General features: G+C 43.4%; 1 protein-coding gene across 2 annotated transcripts in view; it reads right to left on the bottom strand.

The window, feature by feature from the left end:
- Amotl1 (angiomotin like 1) overlaps positions 1-23,190 on the bottom strand; it is a 132,518-nt gene that overhangs the window by 45,521 nt on the left and 63,807 nt on the right. For both annotated transcript variants that reach the window (XM_071616632.1, XM_027951410.2), the window contains 2 exons: positions 20,669-21,599; positions 6,467-6,758 (listed from right to left, as the gene is read on the bottom strand). In XM_071616632.1, coding sequence (XP_071472733.1) covers positions 6,467-6,758; positions 20,669-21,599 — 1,223 coding nt within the window. The remainder of the gene's footprint in view (positions 1-6,466; positions 6,759-20,668; positions 21,600-23,190) is intronic.

The following is a 23,190-nucleotide window of genomic DNA, read 5'->3' as shown; positions in this document are numbered from 1 at the left end:
TTTTATCTGCAGGAACTGAGAAATATAGGATTAAAACTTTTTTTATTTCATGAAATTGAGGATAACTGGAGAAGTTTTTATCCTATGGCATCTGGAAATCTATAACAAGTAGCTAATGACTATTATAGGAGTCTAATGTAATAGTGATTTTGAAGGGGATCTCAATAAATTCCATTTTGCTACTGTGTAACATAAACGCAGGAATGTTTTCTCTGATAATTTGGATGCTAATTCACATTACGGGTGGATAAGGAAGAATAGAGTTACTTTGGATTAGGCAGAAGGGAGTGAAGGGAGACAAGGGAGTTTGGGGTAGGAAGGATAGTAGAATGAATTGGACATTATTACCCTGTGTAGATAAATGACTACATGACTGGTGTGATTCTACATCATGTACAACCAGAGAATGAAAAACCATACTCCATTTATGTATGAGGTGTCAAAGTGCATTCTACTGCCATGTATAACTAATTAGAACAAATTTTAAAAACGAATTAAACAAAGAAAAAAAAAAGTAAAGGCTGGGTGAGAGGGCCTGCAAACTCTGATAAGACCACACTACCCTTCTTATAACCCAGCCCTCCCCAATCCTTCCCACCTGATAATTCTCCTTTGCTGTAACTTCAGGTTCTTCCTTTGACCCTAGTTCCTGCTTCTTCCACATGCTCTTGTCCCAAGACTGTCATGTCAAAGCCATGTGCTTATTTTCATGGCTCATGTCTAATCTTTTGCCTAGAGGTCAGATTGGCTGCCGCTGAGGCTAAGCTGATGGTATGAGAGCAATAGCACTCCTCCCTGGACACTAGGGGACCAAAGGCATGTTGTGAGTCCCTTTAGAGGAAAGAAATGTCACTGAGAGCTAGGCACGCTTTTTTTTTTTTTTTTTTTTTTTGGAATACTAACTACCCAGATAAGAAAATCCATGATAAGACTTCTGTAAATAATACAAGTCCTAACAGATATTCATAATTTGCTTACAGCATGCAGATACTCTCCTGGGTACAAGGACACAGAAGTAAGATAATCCTCAGCCTTTAGGCGCTCACAGACTACGTGGAGTGTACTCAGACACAGGCACTTCTACAATGCAAGGTGATAAGGGCTATGACAGTGAAGTGCCATGACAGCCAAAAGATAAAGTCATTAATTTTGCAAGGGTAAGACAGAAAATGTCATTTAGAGAAAATGCCATCTAAAATGAGTCTTGAAGGACAAACAGGAGTTTGCCAGGCAAAAAAGAAAAGCCAGAGGGCTTTGACATACTAGGCAAGAAATTGGACACAAGCCAAGAAACATTGCCATGAAAGGAAGCACATGGCTTTGACATGACAGTCCCAGGACAAGAGCGGGGTGAGAGAGGCAGGAACTAGGGTCAAAGGAAGAACTTGAAGTTACAGCAAAGAAGAATTATCAGGTGGGAGGGACTGGGGAGGGGCAGGTTGTAAGAAGCGTGGCGTGGTCTTACCAGAGTTTTATAGAGATAACTATAAGATGGAGCTGGAGTGTGGAGGTGGGAGTAGAAAGTGGGAGAAAAGAAGTCCAGGTGAGTGGTTAAGGTAAACAGATGAGTGACAGGTGACAAGGGCATGAGCCAGGATAACTAAAAGGAAAAGTTCTAAGGATACTAAACAGCAGAGTCCACAGGTCTTGGTGTGTGGGTCTACCTCATAAGGCAGAAATCCAAGACAACATAGACATTCACAGCTTAGAAGATGGGGAAATACGACAACTAAGATAGATGATGATAAGAAAAAACAGGTTTACCAAAGGGGGGAAAAAACAATTTGGCTTTGAAAAGATGAGGACTCTGTAGAACACCAAAGCTTTCCAGTTAGGAGGTGGAGATACATGTCTGAAAGTCAGGAGAACAGCTGTGGTGGCATCGGCCAACAGATGACAGACGATGACAGAATGAAGGCCACTTCTGGAGTCAACAGAAGCTGAGAGAACCCATGGGGAGCGTTCACACTGAGGGATGGCTGGGGCAAAAGGAGAGAGACTGAAGTCATTGGTTCCGCAGGTGCCCAGAAGACAAAGACTTCAGAAGGAGCAAAATCATGGTCAGTGTCCCCACAGGTTACATACAACCAAGCAGGGACCGTCTGGGAAGAGGTCATTGAAGAGGCTGGACAGCGTAGAGCTTTGGCTTAGAGGCAGCCAAAAGAGGTGGACCCAAGACACCAAGCCTCCTTTTGGTACCATTTTATTGTCCCTGAGCCCTTCCTATGCCAGAGCTGGCCATTCCACTGTCCCCTAACTTCCACAAGGTCTTCCTGTTTCTTCCAGTGATATCATGAATTATCAGCAATGTGGTGGCACGGAGAATACCATGTCCTAAATCCTGTTCACAGTGCTACTGCAAGTGATGCTCCTTCCTTTTAATTTTGTTTGCAAAAGAGACAGCTCCAAAATACTTTGCCATTTCTAAGCTAATTTTCTGTATAATGGGAGCTTTTATTTTTGGAGAGATGGGCATGTCCATCCTGCAGGAACAGTGCCCTTAAAGACCACAGGGCAATACCTAGTCACTAAGAGGTGTGAAAGTGCCAAAGCCCTGAGGTGCTACCATCAAAGAGCTGCTCAACCTGCAAGCCAAAGACAGTCGGGAAGGTCTCCTGACCTGTGCCACCCTAGGAATCTGCTATGGTCTGAGTTCACTGGACTGTTACCTGCTGTACATAACTCATTGTGTTTCCAATTTGACTGTTAACTCTTCGAGGGCAGAAATAGCTTTTACCATCCCAGAACTGTCCTCTGCCCATGGCCGCAACTGGGATTAATTAATCTTCAATCAACTTGGTGTATGAACTACACCTGACCATGGATTCTTTACTCTCACTAGGAAACTTCCCTCTGCACACTGTAAGACGAAACTTCAGGAGCCTTCTACAGCATAGTTTACCACCTCAAAGGCTAAAACAATCAAGAAAAAACACATAGCTATGTGCTCTAGGTACCCAGAGAAAAAGGGCAAGGACGTTAGTTCAGGACAATTATTTCCTGTGAGAAATGATAGCTGTAGTGGTGGACAAAGAGTAGTCCCTTGCAGTGTGGTTGTAGAGATCAGAGTTACAATTAAATATGGGGAAGTTGAAGAGATGCAGACTTTGATCCAACACAAGGAAGAGTTTCCTAATTATATTTTCCAGAAGTATAGTTCACCCAGTAGTGAGTTCTCCTTTTTTTGCAATTATACTCGTAAAAAAGAAAAGGCCTCCTTTTAGGGACATGAAGCAAGGATTCCTAAGGGGTAGAAAGTTAGACTGGATTCATTTTAAGAATCTTATATCTAAAGTTCTTTTCTTTGTGACTGTACCTCCTTCAGAGTAAAAACCTTCTTCAGACCCTCCATGTCCAGAACATCTTAAACCCCCCTGACATTTATGAAGATGAGAAGACTGGACAGCTGGTTCTGATATAAACCACCAGGGCTGTTTAGGTTCTGGGTCTGGTGCGCAGAGGGAAGGTCAAGTTGGCCTTCACAGCTGCTGTCCTCCCCGCAGCCTGAGAGCCCTGAGGCTGGGCAAGAGAGAAGTACTCAGTGTCCCAGAAACAGAGCTACGAAGCAGAGTGAGACGCCCTGACAGCTTCCAAAGATGCTGTTGTCATCACGCAAACCAACAGAGGACCCTGAGAAAATCTCAGCCATTCTAAGCTCCAGGTGTGTGCTTTTCCCCTGAGAACCGTCAGGGATGCCTAAAACCAAAGAAAGGCTGTTGTTGTTCAAGCCATAGACTTGCACCATCAAAGCCTCCGTGGTTTCCCTCACAAAAGAAGAGTGTCTTCACTAGTGCAAGCCTGGGATGACCAAAAATGCTCATTCCTTCCCCTCCTGATGTCCCTGATAGTTTCTGAAGCCAACAATTCAACAGTGCACAGCCTGGTGTCCTCCTGGAAACTCTGTCCATTAATTAAGTTTCAGAGAAACAGGGAGGAAAGAGAAGCAAAAGGAGTAACCAAAAGGAAAAACAAAAACAACAGCTCTTTCTGGGAGCCCCTAACCATCTTTCCAACATTAACAGTGATAACTACTACCTTGTGCCTCTTTGGAAACAGAGCCTTCGTGACGAGGCCAGGCTCTGGCAGCCTCTGAATTTAATCATTCTTCTCGGCCATGTTCCTGGCACAAAATGCATATGCTAAGCTCTGCAATTAAAAATTCATCTATTTTTGGTTTTGCTCTTAAAATGAATCTCTGTGAGGGCCAAAGTGTTCCCAATGCTATGAGGGTCTCAGATGGAATGATACTGTGGGCATAGCATGGCCACATCCTACATCCTGGCAGGCCCACCTAAAAAGTAGGCATCACATCCATGCCAAGAAACTAGCAGCTATCATTACCGAGAAGCGGAGTTGTTGCCTCGGCCCACCATCCTCTGCCCAGACCTAAAACTTAAGCAGATGCCGAGCACACTGAGCAGTGAGGACAATGGTGAGGAAAACTCCGGAACAGGGATGGCCTTTGGGACACATGGCAGAAAATGTCACAACACCAAGCTCACAGAGCCCTCCTGGGTCTCAGTCCCATCTTTGAGAACAACTATAGAACTAGTGAGGAGTACGCCAAGGATCTCACAAGATCTGAGGTTTTAAATTGACAATTCTAGCTTGACAGATGACAGATCAATAAAATTGTGGTACTCATGGAGCCATTTATAATATTCTAGGGAATGAAAGAGTTTGGGTTTCCAGAAGGAAAATAGCTTTTAACTTTTCAGAAGCCATCTGAATCCTTTTGGCCACAAATTCTAAGCATCTTCCTCTGTGCAAGGAAATTGATGCACTGGGAGATTAAGTGATTTTATTTTTCAAAAAAAAAATAAATAAATTTGCAACAAAATCAGAAACAGATGTATGTTATTGGTTAACAAAAAACCCCTATATATTAATTTTTTAAAAAAGTCACTGATCTTTCTGTACTACACTGTCCATGGAACTCTTCCACAATATCCCTATGAAGAGACCCAGCACCAAACTGTCTTCAGGGAGTCTGCAGTGCTCTTGGACACATCTACCACAGAGTTCCATTAGGGAAGAATAAAGAAAAATGTGTTTCCCAAAAGTGCTGAGTGGGCCCTTCCCAGTTTTCAGGCCATACCAAGAAGCTGCCCTGGGAGGAGTCAGAGGCAAGCTGGGGCCTGAGCAGCAGCTTACAGGCAAACAGCCAGGAGACAACACACTGGTTTCCCAACTTCTAAGGGTTCAAGTGGAGGTGGGAATGGGGCCACCATCTTCATGCAGCACTATTTGTTTGTGGCTGTCATCTTCCTTCTGATAAAGGCAGCCAGAGCTCCCTGAGCCAAGTCTGGTCTTGATTCTGGGAGCTCCAGACCCTTTCAGAGGAAATTCCACACCAACATGCTGGGGCAGATTGTAGGCGATCATTTGCACTCTTAAATCCTCTGCTCCCAGCTTTTTACTGCCAGCCATTGGAAAATGAGAAAGGCCTACAAACCAAAACCCTGACTACCAAAAGTTCAGCCTTACCTGTGAAATCAATAATGAACACTAATTGATCTAGCCATGATTTTTATCAATTGTCGTACGGAGTCAAAGGGACAATCTTGGAGTCAGGTGGAATTTACTTTTCTACCCTAGCTCCTTACAGAAGTGCCTTATTCCAGGGACAGGGACAGGCATTTACACTCATTAGATCCCAGCTGCCACACATACTTCTTGGGTCCAAAAAAGAAATTTGAGCATCCTGTGGCTCTCCTGCCCTAAAACACCCCATTACCTTTGCCCCTCTTTTCTCTTCCATACTTCCTGCAGTACATGAGACACAGACATGTGGGTCACCAAGAAATCAAAGACTTGTAACAATTTGTTCTTGCTGGATGATGTTCTAATTTCTTTGGCTCTTAGCATAATGCTCTAAGGATGAAGGCTGTCTCACTTTCTAATATCGCCATGATGTCTACACAGGCTGGAATTACTTGGCATTTTCCCACTTGATCAGTGGTGAGCACAAGGGAAAGCATACAATAACCCCTACTCTTGCTCTTGGAGCGTCCAGGCGATGTTGCTTTTTGCATTAGCCTGCTGATGAGACAGACAAAGCAATCGCAAGGTTCCTGAGATTCCCACATATGAAGGAAAATTGATGTCTCTCAATTCATTCCTGTGTTACTGTCTGTGTTCCCTCTTCCACATTTGTCCATCTGAGGAAATCCTACTTAGCCTCTGAGGCCTCAACCAGAGCCACCTGAGCTGCACCTCTCCTGCAGGCATTAGGTTTCCCAATTCTCTCACCCCTATAGTACTGTAAGTTCCTCCAAGAAAGGCACTGGGTCATATTTATTTTTGTCTCCCTAAAGCTTTACACAATGCCTGGCATAAAAAGGGGCCTCGTTAAACACCAGCAAGTGAGTCAGCCAATCGACAGACACCCAGGAGCAGGTAGAGGATCCTGTTCCCTCCAGAGAAGCTTCTCTGACCCCTTGGCTTGGGATGTCACATACCATACCTTGTGGAGCTTGTCGGCATTGTCGTAGTAACCCTGAAGCTCCTGGTGAAGCACTCGGTTCTCCTCAGTTAGTATCTCCACCATTTGCTGGGCGCGCTCCACAATCGCAAATGCATCTGGACCAAGCTGCTGGCTGGGGGAGGCGGAAGGCGGGGGCTGTGGAGCCGCCAAGGTCATCGGAAGTGGAAGTGGCAAGGAGACAGAGTGCAGTGGCCCACTGACGGAGGAGGTCTGAGAGGACATGGGGCTGTGCTGCTGCACGGTCGACGGGAACGGAAGTTGGCATGGGCGGCTGCAAGGGAACAGAAGACCAGCAATCAGACCCCAGGGGAAGTGGTGGGAGTAGGAAGGAAGCCCCACCAGTATATGTATTGTCATGGCTTCCACTGTCAGAGGTCACCAATGCACTTCCCAGTGCTCAACTGAGCAACAAGCTCCACCACTTATCCCGCAGATATTATTTGCTGTGTTCCCTCTGAATCAGCACTGTGCTGGCTGCTGGGGATCCAGTGAACAAGACAGACCGGGTTCCTGCTCTCAGAAGCTTACCTTCTAGGAGAACAACACAGGCACAGGTGAGCCATCAAACTGCAGAACAAAGCTGAGAATCAGAAAGTAAAATGGTTCATCAAAGAATAGAGAAGTTAGGGACAGGGCACAGCTCAGTGGTACAGTGCTTGCCTGGTGTTGACAAGATCCTGGGTACAATGCCCAGCACTGTGAATAAATAAGTAAATAAACAGAGTGAGATACAGAAGTTTGAGCTCAAACAAATCAGAAAGTACCAGTGGTTTGGGTGGGAGAGGTAAAGAAGTGGGAGAAAGAGATGCCAGGTAAGAGGATCAGCTAGTACCCAGGGTCTATGGCAGGAATCAGCACTGGCAAGAGCAAGTGGGAGAAAGCCTGGTGGTGTAAAGCACAGCCAGCGAGCAACACTGCAAGACAGGACTAGAGACAGGGGCAGGGGCCTTCGTGAGACAAGGCCCTAGACTTCCCCTTAGAGGGTACAGAGGCCAGTGGGGGACCTGCCTTTGCCAGGAGTGGTGTGCGCAGAACGTATTGCACAGTGGCAAGAGACCATGGAGTCCAAAGAAGAGGCCCAGGTGTGGCCTAGGTGAGTATGATGAGAACTCACAAAGTCAAAGCAAGAAGAGAAACAATTGAGAGACTTAGGATTCATTTTATATATGTATATATATCAAGGCGGGGAGAAAGAAAGTGAGGGAAATAAAAATTATTCCTCAATTTTGGGTTCTGTGCAAATTAATAAGGCTACCATTTGATGAAATGGGAAAGTCTGGTAGAGACTTGTTTTGAGGAGGTCTGGAGATCAAGACCAGTTTAGTCATGTTAGAAAGAACTCATGAGGTGTCTCTTAAAGGCTCAAATTCCTGGTATTAGCACTTATATCTGAAACAACAGATGTCTATCTCCTGTCTCCACTCCCTAACAATTCCTTCCCCATTATTCTGTTAACCTGCATTTTCTTTCAATCTAAGCCCAGGGCCTCCAAAGACAACTTTTTTGTTTGTTTGTTTGTTTGTTACCCAGGGGTGCTTAACCACTGAGCCATATCCCAGCCTTTTTATTTTTTATTTAGAGATAGGATCTGCCTAAGTTGCTTAGGGCCTCAATAAGTTACTGATGCTGGCTTTGAACTCATGATCCTCCTGTCTCAGCCTCCTGAGTCACTGGGATTATAGGTGTACACCACTGTGCCCGGCCAAAGACAATTTTTATAGGCACAGGCATAAACAGTAAATAGTCTTGAAGTCTAGTTCTCCAACCACAGCTGCCTCTCTTTTGTTCAGACAGGAAAACTGGTTTTCTTGTGAACCTCCATCTGGGAAATGGAGATGAAGTGTAAGTAAGAATTAGCAGCAACACAAACACCCATCAGTATTGTGTCAAAGAGCAGAGTCCTCTGGAGATCCAGCTACTTCTAATCAGTGACAGTTACATGTGTTACCCTCCATAACTGGTGGCCATATATAACCAAAGCCCCCAGAACTACCCCAGTTTTTCCCAGCAGGTCACCAGGCCTTGTATTTTCCTTTTGCATGTATTTGTTGGAGTGGTTTTGGCCCCTACCAGCCTCCACATCTCTCACTTCATAAGCATTACTCACAGTCAGGATTCCTCTGAATGCCAGCTACTAGCAGCTAAATGTCAAACTCCAGAAGAAAATTTGACAAGGGTCACTTTGGCCCTCATTATGCAGATATTCATTTCTTCATAAAGATGACCAAAGATAAAACCAGCAGATGATACTATAGTACCTATCTTCAGGCCCTGCTTAGAGCATTCTATCTGGGTTCAGGAGACACTTCCCAAGTGGATTTACTCTGCCTGCAGTCTAGGAGCCCCTTCTATTTCATGTTAAAGTAACTGACATCTAAGTCTCCCAGGCAAGATGAAGAACTGCAGAACACAAAGCTTTATTCCATAAGTGAACATCACCTTCCAATTGGCTTCAGATTTTGGAAGGGAATGTCGTCAGTGGCAAGACTTTAAACCATCTCTCATTACTCTCTACATACCTGTTACACAACTACTTGGCCACATCTTTAGAGTAAAACATTTCTGCATTTTGACAAATCTGTGTCCCTTCCACACTGAAGTGTGTGTGTGTGTGAATATATGTGTCCTCTCATGTATACAAGGAGATCCAAATCATCCCGAGAATGAAAGGCCACTGGGCCCTGCTTTCACCCCAGGTCACAGGAACTATCAGGCATGGACCCAAAACTGCACAGACCTGTTACTGAGTAAGTGTTTCCTGCAGGCTGCAGACCCCTACAGTGCATTTTCCATGGAAAGAGGTTACCTTCACAAGAGCCCACATACCATATTACACCACTGCCTTTGAGTCAGAGGCCGAAACCCACTTTTACCTCCTAAACATTCCTTTCACACTTCACCCAAGACCAGGGATAAACACTGCTAGTCTTGGAGGCAGAGGTGGGCGGCTCTGCTCTTGGGAGCCTTGGGGTGGGGCTTCCACCTCCAACATTAATTTAACTCTGGGAAGTCACTTATGGTCAACAATGAGCCATTTTCTCAGACATCTCTTCCTGGTATGTAATAATTAAAAGGAAAACCAAGAAGAGAGGCAAAAATCAGATGCCACGGTCTTTTTGATGCCAACTAAGTCCTTAATGATGGTGTGAGAACACAGAAAAAGTATGTCTGCCAAGAAAGAGGAGTCTTCTATCACACAAGACGCTGACCTCCAAGTACCCTAGTTACATACTCGTGCTAATAAACCCACATGGTAGTGGGCAGCGTGTGGACAGGAGGGCACAGCACGACTCCCTGGCTTCACCACTCAGTCAGCTTGGGGTGTGGGCTCAAAGGCCTGGCAAATCTGGGCTTAGTGTAAATGAGGTGAAAGAAAAGAGTGTCGGGACAGAACAGAGAAACTTCATACAAAATCACATCAATGCTACTGCCTACCCTTGGTTTGCAAAGATATAGCTTGCAATGTCTCTGATGGGCCAGCATTAGGAAAACACTTCCTAGTAATGGGGACAAAAAGAAAGAGGGGATGGGAGCCAAGATTTATTGAGAAATATTTGTGAATATAATTCTAGGCTGTTACTGTCTGTCTGTAAGCCTGTTTCCCCTATCAGATCATGAAGTCAGAGAGCAAGTTTATTAGACATCCTGAGTCTCAGACTCCTGGGACTAAATTTCACTTACCTCATACAGTTGTCAAAGGACCTAAGGAGTATGTAGAAGGTCTGGCACACAGTAAGCCCTGGACAACTGTTAGCTGCTATTACTGTTCTCAAAATTATTATCATTGCATTCCATTGTCCTTGATACAGAGCCTAGCATAGGGCAGTCACCAGAAACCCAGAGAATTTTTTCTGTCAAGACCAACATTTTCTGAGCACTTCTGACATCCCAATCACTATGGTATCCACTGCTACATGCATCCTCTCATTTTGACCTTTATAAAATAGATATTGTTGTCAATCTATTTAGACAAAGAAAACAAGGCTAAGGAAGTAACTTGTAAAATATGGGACTAGATATGAGAATAGATAAACCAGAGAAAAGAGGAACATAAAGGTATCAAGTACGGGCATTCTGATTCCAGGTCCTTGCAGCTCACTGCTTGCCTGTATATGCTGGTGAACGTGGGGAGGGAAGGCAGCCTCCTTCAGTCCTCTGCTCCAGGGTTCCCAACACTTACCAGTGGCCCAGTCTAAGCCACCATCACGCCCATGATCAACATCCTAAAGCTACAGCACCAGAACATTTTGGAGGCTCAAGTGATCTTGGAGCAAGCATGAGCATTAGAAACCTGCTTCTGAGGGGTTTCCTTGGACTGTAACATAAACTCAGTGTTGCTCTTTTCACAGGTGAATGTCTTGTCCAGAGAGCACTCAGCTAACCATACTGAGTGTCTATGCTATCTGCCAGGTGCTGCTTTCCATCACCTTGCTTAACCCATACAAACAGAGGCAGGCACCCCTAGCCCTTTCTTAGCAAGGAAGCACAGCTTCTTTCTCAAAGAGCCAAGTGTGCCTTGAAATGCCAAAGGAAGTGACCTTCTTCCATGTGCCACTGAAGTGACCAGTTATTTAAAGACATCTGAGTAGGATTGCCAGAGCTTCTTCCCAGCTCTGGGTGGAAACGGGAACCAAGGATTTGAAGAGGGATATCTAAGGCATGAGACCTCAGAGGCTGGTCCTCTGTTGTCAATGATCTGGCCCAATCTGTGCACAGACTGATCCAGATCTGGCACCCAGTTCTCACCTGGCCACCTCACCTGGCCATCTCACCTGTACAACTCCCCATCACTGACCTTATGTCATGTTATTTCTTCTCTCGAATTTCTATTTAAATGTAATATTACTTAATATTTCATACATCTGTGTCTTCCCCCACCTAATTATTAGTATGCAAGTTTTCAAAGGATAGGAAATAATGACTCCTACAAAATTGGCACCCAATAAATTTTTGCCACTCATTTTGCCATTTCATCCCCAAACAGGAAAGCAATTTATACCAAATTTGATGGATGGGTTTTAAATAACAGATTTAACATTGTTTTATTAAGAAAGAGATATCCAGCATTTAAATTTGTTCTGGATACTACAGGCAGACTGTGGAATCATTAAGGTGACAACATAATAACAACTCTGTGACCCTGAACTTCTTCTCAGGTATCTGAGATCATTAAATGCAGCTGGAAACTGCAGTGATACTATTTGGGTTTGGGGAAATAATGCCATTAGTGGTATCTGTAGCAGCCATTTGCTCCTCTTTGCATACAAGGCTTCACATTTAAACTTTTGCTTTTACATTATACCTGTAAATAAATGTGTCATGAATGGCAATTTACATCCACCTGTCATTTCATCCTAAGATTGGGCATTCACTGCTCTCATTCTGTATGCAGTTATTCTATTTTATAGCTATCAAATTAAGCCATATGACAAAACAGAGATCTCAAAGTCTAAACAAAGTCTGAACCCACATGCTTCCACCACACCAACATGCCTCATATGGTGGCACAGAACAGGACTGCTCTTAATTACCCAGGCTCCCCACACACACACCTTTTTTTTTGGTCCTGGGGTTGAATTCTGGTTCTGCTACTTCAGCCATGTAAGCAAAGACATTTCTAACCTCTTCTTCACCTTTAAATGTTGACAATAATAGTACCTATCTCACAGAGCTGTAAGAATTCAATGAGCTGATGCACTGCCCTTACTGTCTGCTTTAGGAAAGCACTTTCTAATTGTAAGCCTGTTATCACACGCTGCTGTTGGGTATTAGAAGAAAGGCAAGAAGCACCACCCTCAGGTCTCCCTTCCTCTTCAGAACTTGGGGTTAGCCTTAGGAATCACAGTCCCTACTTGTAAAGCCTCAGCCTCGGTGAGGAATCCCCAAGCCCTCTAGCACCACAGAACACAGTGCAGAGGCAGAGTGGAGTTTCAAGGTGAGGGCAGGACAGGTCAGACAGATTCTCATCCCTTCTCCTATACTGACCACACAGTAGCCACTAGCATGTGAGGCTACGGAGCACTTAAAATGTGGCTGGTCCAAATTGAGATGTGCTCTGTCAGACAGATATCAGAATTTGAAGATAATGCAAAAAAAGTAAAATAGCTCATTAAGAATTTTTTATACTGATTACTTGTTGAAATTATAATACTTTGGATACGATGAATTAACTAAAATAAGTTTTAAAAACATTTTTAAATGGATTAACACAGATGTTTTAAAAGTAATTTCACCTGTTTAATTTTATTTATTTATTTATTTATTTTTGGAGGGGGAGAACATCAGATTGAACCCTATACCACTGAGCTACATCCTCAGTCCTTTATTTTTTATTTTGAGACAGGATCTCATTAAGTTGCTTTTAAGCAATTTAGGGCCTCACTAAGTTGCTGATGCTGGTCTTGAACTTGGGATCCTCCTGCCTCAGACTGCGCCTAGTCACTGGGATTACAGGTGTGCACCACCATGCCTGACAGTTCTTTTAACTTTTTAAAAAGTGGCTGCCAAGAAATTTTATATTAGTCATGTGGCTCACATTGTATTTCTATTGGATAGCACTTCTGTAGATCATAATGCAAAGGGCCTCACTTTAGAGGTCCAATTCCCGAACTCAGTGAACATCAGAGCAGTTCAGGCCAACAGCTTGGCTGTTCCCACTCTGCAGTCCTCAGAGCCCACATGAATGGGCATGAATGAAGACAGGCTATATCCAACCAAACACCATGTGGCCTACCTCCTTCTGATGGCCTAATTGTAGATAAACATAGTTTATAAAAATAAAAATGACTAGGGGCTGGGGCTAGGACTGAGGCTGAGCGGTAGTGCACTTGCCTGGCATATGTGTGGCACTGCATTCAATTCTCAGCACCGCATATAAATAAATAAAATAAAGGTTCATCAACAACTAAAAAATAAAACTAAAAATTAAAGAAAATGACTGACTTGTCTAGTTGACAGAAACTTTGCAAAATGACAGAAAAAGAAAATCATAAATAAATAGATGAAAAATGTAGCCAAGTAATTGACAAAAGAGAAAATAAAAGCAACTAAATATAAATAAAAGCAATTAAACATAAACTTATGAATAGATAAATAAAAATCCAAACAATATTTTTTCAGTTTGTCAATATTAATAATTCTGTTAAATGAGCTTTTTTTGAGCCCCCAAGTAAGGACTTTTAAAAAATTTCTCAAGATTAGATACATATTAGGATTTGCTCATGTTAAAAATAACACAGGAAAAAGATGGAAGGAACTATTACAGAAGGTAAAGGTGATGTCTCCAGGTAATGGGTCTCTTGAATTTTTTCTATTCTTCATACTTTTCTGTTTTTACACATTTTCTATAAAGAATAAGGAGAGCTATTTTTTTTAAATCATTAACTAAATAGTACACATGCATTGTAGAAAAACTGTAAAAATCAACATGGTTATTCTAATACTCAGAAAAAAAAGGAAACGAAATGAAGTAAAAGATAAGATGAGCTAATAAAGGGCTTCTTTGTCAAAAAAGGTCCAAGTTTGAATGCTTCTCAGTAAAAGTACCTCATATTTATATAGAGCTCTGCAACTTACAGTATTTTCTTATAATTTTTGTATCCTCAAAGCAACCTAGTGAAGAGAGTGTTTAACAATGCTTATTTCTGAATAATGGGATTGAGGTTAATTACTATTTTCCTTTTTTGGTGAGGGAAGGGTGATGGGAGTTACATGCATTTCTGAACTTTCTACAATAAACAGATTTTTATTTATGTAAGGAAGTAAATTAGTTAGTTTTAGAAAAAAATTAGCAGAAACAAATTGCATAAAAGGAAACTAAAGCTGTAAGAACTTATGCAATTTGCTACAAGGTATAAAAACCTGAATTTAAACCCCTTGAAACTTCTTTTTCCAAATCCATGGGACCTGGACCCCTTTGGTCATGTAGACACCACATGGCTCATAAATGTCCAGATTATGATTCGACTCTTGTGTAAACTAAGAACATAACCATAACCACTGTGATGCGGGTGGTACAGATAACCCTCCAGTTTGGAGAAGTCACTCATTTAATGCACTGCAGCTGGAATTGCATCAGTTTTCCTGGGAAAGTAACCAGAACTTGACCCTCGCTTCTTGAAATTTCCATACTATAGAGCTGTTTCTCAGGACACATGAGGCATTTACTTGGTTTATCCAGCCATAACTTAACTTAAATGTTATAGAAGCTCCTGAGTTCTGATGCTGGCATTCAAACACACATATATGTGTGTGGAATTTAAACAAGGCTGCATGGCCTTATTTTCACTAAGGGCAATGCATAGCTTTTAACTTAACGGCCCTGGTTCTGTGTTATCTTTCTATTGGAGGGTGTACAGGGTATTGAACTCAGGGGCACTCAACCACTAATAACATCCTCAGCCCTATTTTGTATTTTTATTTAGAGACAGAGTCTCTCTGAGTTGCTGAGAGCCTCACTTTTGCTGAGGCTGGCTTTGAACTCACAATCCTCCTGCCTCAGCCTCCCAAGGTGCTGGGATTACAGGCATGCACTACCACACCCAGCCTGGTGTATCTTTTGATCCCACATATAGAAGTCTGTTTTTATGACTGTATAAATTGCAAATCATAATTCACCATTTTGGAAAGACACCCATACTTCCAAAATTATTCTCTCTCCTCCAGCTGTTTCTAACACAAAGTAAGATGGGACTGGTGAACCTTCCGTCAGCTACTATAGCACATACTAAACATGGAGCCCACCAGGATTAAGACCTGCCATTTAGCAAGCCTGTTTATGTCAAACTGCACTCTGGCTGCACTGTGCCCTGACTGGTTTCTCTGAGGAGAGGTGTTGTCTTTAATTAGCCACATGTGCTCTTACTCTCTCCTTCCTTCCTGCACTGTCATTTAGCATATTCCCAGAGCATGACCTTTAACTCTTTCCTAAACAAAACCAAACCAGGAAGTTTCATGGGGGAAAAAAAAAAAAAAAAACCAGTGCACTTTTGTAGGGAAAATAGTGATAGTTGAGGACAGATTGCACCACAGGTTCTCCCAATAAACATAGGACACTAACTGCATGTCCCCTGCACTGGAGAGAAAGAAGGTGGTGATGAAAGCCTGTGACACGAAGCTAGCTCTGCAGAAGGAGATCCTCAGCATCTCTGGTCTGACATTTCCTTAGAAGATGATGTTTTGTCAGCTTAGGACAGAGGGCTGAGCCAAATACTACCATCTCATGCTCTTATAAAGTATATGCATACTAAAAATATATTAATACACCCATAGATGAGTAAAATATTAATAAACAGGTAGCAATTTCTGTTTCCAAGAAGTTTGTAAGTCAAACAGGCAATTGAACAGGCAAGACTGAGACAAGATAAAAAGCGAAAAAGACAATGTCCAGGTTCAGAGAGGAAACCTAGAGCTTTAAGTGTTCTTTTCATCATCAGAGAGTCACTCTTAGCTTTTTCCAAGGTGTTACTGCTGAAAATATAGAAATTAGTCTTCAGTTAGTAATTCATCATCTTCCATAACTGAAACATTCGGTTTAAAATGTCTAAATAAAAAACACACACACAACTCCCCTGGATTCCCCCTTCAAAGGAAAGCAAACCACAAGACAGACTAAAGCTCACACCCTGCAGCTGTCAACAAGGTTAAGGTTGCCACCACAGTCTTCCAGGGTATCTGGTAAAGAAGAGGCACCTGGAGGGCTTTCCTCCTAGCATCTGGAGGAATTGGTTTTCTCGTCCTCCAGGAAAACACTGAGGTGGGCAGCACACGAGTTAGACATCACACGTGATGTAGTCTGTAAATCTGATTAGAAACTCACCAGATGAGCTGATGTCAAGGAAAGACTTAAGACGGCCTCCATGGCAACTCATGGGAGGCGCACTATGCAGCAGAGCTCCAGGTGCACCCTGGCCCCTGAACCAAGAGGAGATGGTGCCTGTTGCTATGACCTTGCCCTCTAGTCCTCAGGCTTGATCGAATGTAAATATGGGTATATCAAGAGTGCCCAACTCCTTAGCATTGCTGATAAGACGAGGAATGACAACCCACAGCAAGTGCCAGAATGCCGCGAGCACTCAGTGAAGGTTCTGTCCTCCTGCCACTGCCCAGCTCCACTGTCCCCGACGAAGGATGCAGAAGAAGTTCTAAAAACTGGAAAATCTGAGCAAGTGTTAGAGAAAACAGGCTTCAGTTTCCTAGGGGTTCATTAAAGCATGTAAATCATATGAAGAAAAAACATGAAGAGCCAATTTTCAGGTTCAAATAAGTATGACAAACATACCACCTAAAAAAATCAACCTAGCTAGTAACTGCACATTAAAATAGGGAGGAGACACTACTTTCTTTTTAAATTGGCAAAACTGTTGTAATTATAAATGACTAACATTGATCAAAGTGCAGTAAAACCGTACGTATTTTTATGAAGTTATCCAACATCATAAGCCAATAAACGTTCACTATAATTTACTCAAGTTTCATTTCTAAATAATGATCCTAAGGACGTAAGCCAAAGTATGGAAATTTTGATATGTATGATAATTTCACTATGCTATTTATTTAAAAGTGGCATAAATTATATACATAATAAAATATTATACAGCAATAAAATGGATGGTTATGAAAATGATAAAGGATTATTTATTATTTTCATAATAATAAATTATGAAATTTATTGCTGTGAAAAAATGGGAAACTGTGAAAAAAAATGATGTCTAAAAAAAGCTAAGATACTAAACTGAATATGTGGTTTATTAATTTATTTATGGTTTATTTATTATGGGGGGGGTACTGGGGATTGAATCCAGGGTCTCACATGTAATGGGCAAGTGCTTTGCCACCGTGCTATATCTCTAGCCCACTAAACTGAACATAATTCATGATTATAATATGAACGAAATAATTTGTATAGGAAAATGTTAAAAGCTATATTTGGAAAATAGGATATTAATAAGGAATTTTTTTAGAATCTCTAGTATTCAAATTTTTTGAAACACTTATTTTTTGGAAAACAAACATGCATGTTGACTGATATACTCCAAACTCCTCTAACAAAAATCAGACTATCCAACTGGAATTCATTTATGCATTGATTTTCACTAACAGTGCACAATGCATAGGCCAACTCATTTCTTAGGACTAATATTATTCAAATGATTTGGGTGGGGGAAGAAATGCAGTTCTCCATAGTGACAACCCAACTTCCATCTTTTCCTCTTTCCTATCCATTTCCACTTTCAGGTTGAGTGAAAAACAAAACAGAGTTCAAGGAAAGTCAGAGCAGCCCATATTCCCTGCAGGTCCCATTCTTAGTGCTTCCTTCTCCACCGGCCACCAGCTCACCAACAAGGGCCAAAAACATGCTGCAAGTCAACTAAGCCTGGACTAGTGGCCTCTCCAAGGGGTTTCCATAAAGGAATCTAAAGTGTTTAATAATCATCTACCAGACAGCTCCACACATCTTTAGCTCATCGGTGCAGGTGAGAGGTTTTATAAGTGATAGTGAGTCAAGAATGAAGAAATCCAAATTATTCTTCTCATGCATTCTATCGCTTGTTTCTTTGGACCTATCTGTCTCTAGATAAAAAGGAGTCAAATCTCAACAAGGTTATGGGTTGGACCAAACCACTGAACATCCTTTATCTCCTGAGCCCACATTCATAGCACTAAGGAGATGGACTGGGAGAACTCAGCCAGAGTCCTTTCGGTCTGGTTGCAGGAGCCTATGCTACAGTATGTGGCACCAAACAGTCTATAACTTCCTAAACCATCCCTGTTAGTGACACAGATAACCCCTTAAGCACAAAGGAACATAACAGTGAAATTCAACGGAGCCCTGCTTGTCTCTTGGGTCACAGACAGGTTGAATACCATACACTGCAGAGTTTCAGGCTCAAACCTTGGAGATCAGGCTATTAAAGTGTCTGAAGCAGGGCTGTGTGGATGCAACTTTGTTTACCCAGCCAGCCAAGGACTGCACCGCTGGAGCCTTGCTGGCGAGCCATGGCCGAGCTCACAAAGCAGCCTTACAGCTCTGGACCCAGCCTCAATGGCCTGTCTGTTACGTCTTTTAAGATATTTTGATGTGCCACATCAACCCAGCAGCCAAACCTGGCAATAAGCTCAAACCCCACATACGTTTCTTCTTCTTTCTAACATCAGCACTTCCACACAAATGACACTTTCCAGAAATAACCGGATAGAACTCCAAGAAGTGCATCCCTCCTCCCAGATCATTTCTCCCTCCTCATATCACATCCATTGCCAACTGACAAAGGGCAAAATGACCCACTTATTGTACCTCCATTAAAAAAATACTAAGCCAATGAAGAGGAAGGAGACTACAGTGGGGGAGATTTTCACCCTCTATCAAGCTTCAGAGTCCGAGTGGAATGTGTGGAACACCATGATTCTGGAAAACACCATGGATTATTTTGAACAGCTGAGGTTTATCTATGAGAAGCAAATACAAGGAATTTAGAAGCTTTTGAGTTAAAATTTCTCCTTTGACATAAGGAACTATAAAAGGGAAAGAAGAAGAAGAAAGCCTAATGACAAAAACCTTAAGAAGCAGAGCTCCTTGGTCTTATCTTGGATTCCCCAGTGGGGTCCAGTTACCCCCACCTTAGGAAGAACGCATTCCACCAGCCGTCCATGGTCTAAAAGTTGGAGAGAGTGCTTCAAAGCTGGCATTCCCCCACCCCCATAGTGGGGAGGTGTCCAAGCTGGGGAGTAAATGGCAGGTCAGCCAACACTTTGCCGAGCTCCAGTCACTCCCTTTTCAGAGGGTGTGCATCAGGGCGTGCCATGTGCCATGTGCCCAGTGCTGGGGTCACATGAGGAACCCTCACTCATTCAATTTAGAAATAGACCTAACCCTTAATGAGAATGACACATCCAATAATAGGCAGGGGCCACCTGTCTTCTCGTGCTCCACTCTCTTCCCACACAAGCTCAGTAACTTCAAACCACTGGCAACTCCCAAATTCACTCCTGAGAGCTTGCTTTCCAGCCGCCCTATTCCCAGCTGCCTGGTCCCTCTACTTCCACATCTTGTCAATCACAGAATCCTGTCATTTCTATATCCTTGCCTCTCTTAACTTACAACATTATTCTATTCCCGCTGCCTCCAGCCTTGGCCACCCTCACTGATTCCTCCCTGGACTACTGAAACTGTTCCTGAAGGGCCTTATGATCCTCTAATCCATCTTGCACTGCCACTGAAGTCAGCTATTAAACACCAACACACAGTCCCTACCTAAAAGCACCAGGATTCCCAATTGTATTTTTGCCCCTCATTCCAGACAAATCCTTATGGCCTTTCTGTCTCAAGAAACAGCATTCCCTCCACAGTACATCCTGCTCTTCCATCTCTATCCCACAACTCATGAATCCTTCAAGATCCAATCTCCTCTGGGAAGCCCTCTCCCGCTCCAGCAGTTGTGAGCCATATTGTCTGTTCCCCTAGCACTTTCTTCATACTTCTATCCTAAATAACACAATGAATGGCAGTGATCTGTTCAAGTACTGGTTTTCCCAGAGATAACGCCATAAAGTCCTTGTGGGAAGGAACCGTATCTTCATTTGTGAACCTGGTTCAGAGTTGTACAAAGCACACACTTGGTGTGACTGAATCCATCAGTCAGTCGGAAGGCTATAAGAGGAGTTAGGGTAAAAGGGTGAAAAGATGTTGATGGTCAGGACACCTAAGTCTAGTCCCCAGCTGCCCAGAGTTGTGTGGACATTTATTAATCTCTCTAGGATTTAGTTTCCCACCTAAAAAGGAAGGAGAACTATGTGATTTTCAGGGTCTCTTTAATTCATCTGTTCTAATATTCAGACTACAGTAAATCTACAGTGAAGACAAGACTATAAAACTCTTTGGCAACAGTATGTTCTTTAGGGAGTCTGGACACCCTCCAAAGTCAGCCAGGAGAATGCTCCTTTGCAGGCCTCTAGGCAGGGGGCTAACACTGGTGGTCCCTCCCCTCCAGTCGTCCTCCCCCAGTTGCTTTCTTAAGTTTGGAGAAAATCCCCAGTTGCCCTCTACTCATTTTGCCCCAAAGTGGACTGTTAAATATTATATACAAGAGGGAAAAAAAAAAAAAAAAAAGCCTAATGACAAAAATCTAAGATGCATTGAAAGTAACATGACTGCTAAGTTGACCCCCAAGGCTTGATAATCACCTGGTAACCCCATACTCTGGGGGTGGCTGGTACCTCAGCACGGCCACTTCTGTTCTAGCAGGCTGAGGAGCAGGGTAAGGCTTGACCATCTCGTGGAGCATCCCGGGGTGCTGGTCACTGTAGAAAAGTCCGTGATCCTGGTTCTTGCTGACTGGGGACATCATTTGCTTGGTCTTGAAGGGATACTCAGGTGGAGGACCACGAGGGTCTAGCACTTTTGCAGCAGGCTGGGCAGGAGAGGGCCCACCTCCTGCTTTGAACCCCTTTCCATTCCCTGAGCTGGGGAGGTGCTGCTTAGCACCATTCCTCTCCAACGACAGCTGCATGATTCTCTCACTCAGAGAGCGGACATGGCCCTGCTTCAGTTCTTTCAGCGCCTCGTCCTTATGCGCCTGTCCACTGTTGGCACGGTTCACCGTGGGCCTCCCCTCAGTGCGGGACTTCTGACTGGTGCCCCCAGCCATGTAGTAACCGTGGCTCACTGGCCCCTGCTGCTGCTGCTGTTGCTGCTGCTGCTGCTGTTGCCCCCTGAAGAACTGTGACTGGGCTTTGGCCTCCTCGTATGTGGGCAGTTCCTCATTGTTCTGCTGAGGCTGTGTGGACCGGACCTGTTTCTCCATCACCGTATTGTCCACCTGGTGTTCCTGACCCTGCGGTTCTTGGCGTGCCGACTGGTAGACCATTTGTGGGTCTTCTTGAGGGAGGTTTTCCGTGGAAGAAAAGTTGTTTGTAGGGTGAGCTGGTCCTGCACTCCCTGTGGCCTGGTGCTGAATGGCTAGCAAGTTCATGTTCTCGGTGGGGGTGCCATACCGCAGTTGCTCCTGGATCAGCCGCTGTAATACTGTTCCAGCTGCCGCATCCTCGGAACCTCTCATTTCCACCTCTGAGATCCTCAGGAAGTTTGGGGAGTGGAAGTTACAAAGAGGATCCTCTAAAAGACAAACATAAGAAAAAAGGTATCAGGCTGTTCCCCAGGAGATATATGCTTATAAGTATGTGGAACAATTAACATTCTAACTACAGTAGCATTAACGACAAGATTTTAAATATCCCATCTCCTCCACCCATCTAGCCTGCAATGTATCATGGATGTTTCTCCAATTCACAGTGACTCTGCAACTCTCCATCTCCTCTCCTCCTGCTCCTCTTCGAACTTGCTTCATCCTTCAGCACCTCCTCTCCTTTTCTTTAACCTCTCCAATGGTCCCTTCTCTTCATCCACATAAACATAACCCAAGTCTTTCCCATCTCAAAAAAGAAAAAAAGCCAAAACCCAAATCAAACACAAAGAAACCGTCTTCTCTTGGCCCTACCACAGACCTCTAATTGCTACCCTGCATCTCCCCTTTCCTTCTCCTCTGGTTATCTTCAGCAAGCAACCAACACACTCCGTCTCCATGTTCCAAATGCTCCATCCACTGCTCTGAATAGTAACTAAATCCAGCAAGAGTTTTCCAACTCTCATATTACACACCTAACCTTTCCAAAGCATTCGACATGGTTGATCACGCGCTTCTTGAAATGCTCTTCTAACTTGGCATCCAGGCTGCCCCTCCTCCTGCCTCCGAACACTCGCCTGCTCCCTATTCTCCATCTGTGCCTTCAATTCTACATTTCTGCCCAGGTCTGGGTCTGTCCTGAGTGCTCTTCTGCCCTCACTCAACAGGATATTCATCTCCTCTCCCGAGTCACCACCCCCATATCTAAAACAGCAGCCGACAGCTCTGAAGGCCCTTCTACTTCAACACATACTCCTCTCCCCACACACTTGTCCACCCCAACCTGGGGTTCCCCTGTCTCAGCTACATTCTGTCAGGCCAGAAACTTGGGAGTTTCCATAGTAATTCCTTCCTCTCCCTGACCTCCAACATCCAGTCATCACCTGTCAATTCTGCTTCCTAAAGATCTCTGCCAACTTTCTTCATTATTCCTGAGCCAATCTCCAAGTTTATTATTAATAACCACAATAACATTTTAAAGTGTACATGACATGGCAGTTGTTACACTACAATCTCTTCCTATGTTATTTAATTTATCCCATATACAATCCCATGAGGCAGATATTATTACCCAGCTTACAGATGAAGAGAGGCTCAGAGAAGATAAGTCAGAGGCCTCAGAGAGGCAGAGCCCAAGATCTGACTCCAAATCTATGTACATTCCACAACTTTACAAGTCACTGGCTTCTCATACCCAGACCATTTCAACTTTATGCTCTGACTCTAGTCTCATTGCTATTTCTAAACCCACCCCTCAGATCCCAATCTACCTTCCACATTACCTTGAAAAATTGTTCCAACAGAAAAATTGACTCCTATTACTTCTCTGCACAAAAGCCCCAACAATCAATTATAGGATGAAGCTGACATTCTATCATATTGTGTAGCAGGTACTGCTTACCTACTTAGCAACATTTCATGTCACCTGCCACATTTCGTGTCATGCCTGCCAGCACTGGTAACCCCTTGGAGTTTAACCTCTTGCAATATCTAAGTATATATAGTTTCCAAAACCCGCTAGCT

Source organism: Marmota flaviventris, chromosome 9, assembly GCF_047511675.1.
Source record: "Marmota flaviventris isolate mMarFla1 chromosome 9, mMarFla1.hap1, whole genome shotgun sequence".
Classification (NCBI taxonomy): domain Eukaryota; kingdom Metazoa; phylum Chordata; class Mammalia; order Rodentia; family Sciuridae; genus Marmota; species Marmota flaviventris.
The sequence above is the reverse complement of the archived record's forward strand: the minus strand, read 5'-3'. Positions and strand labels throughout refer to the sequence as shown.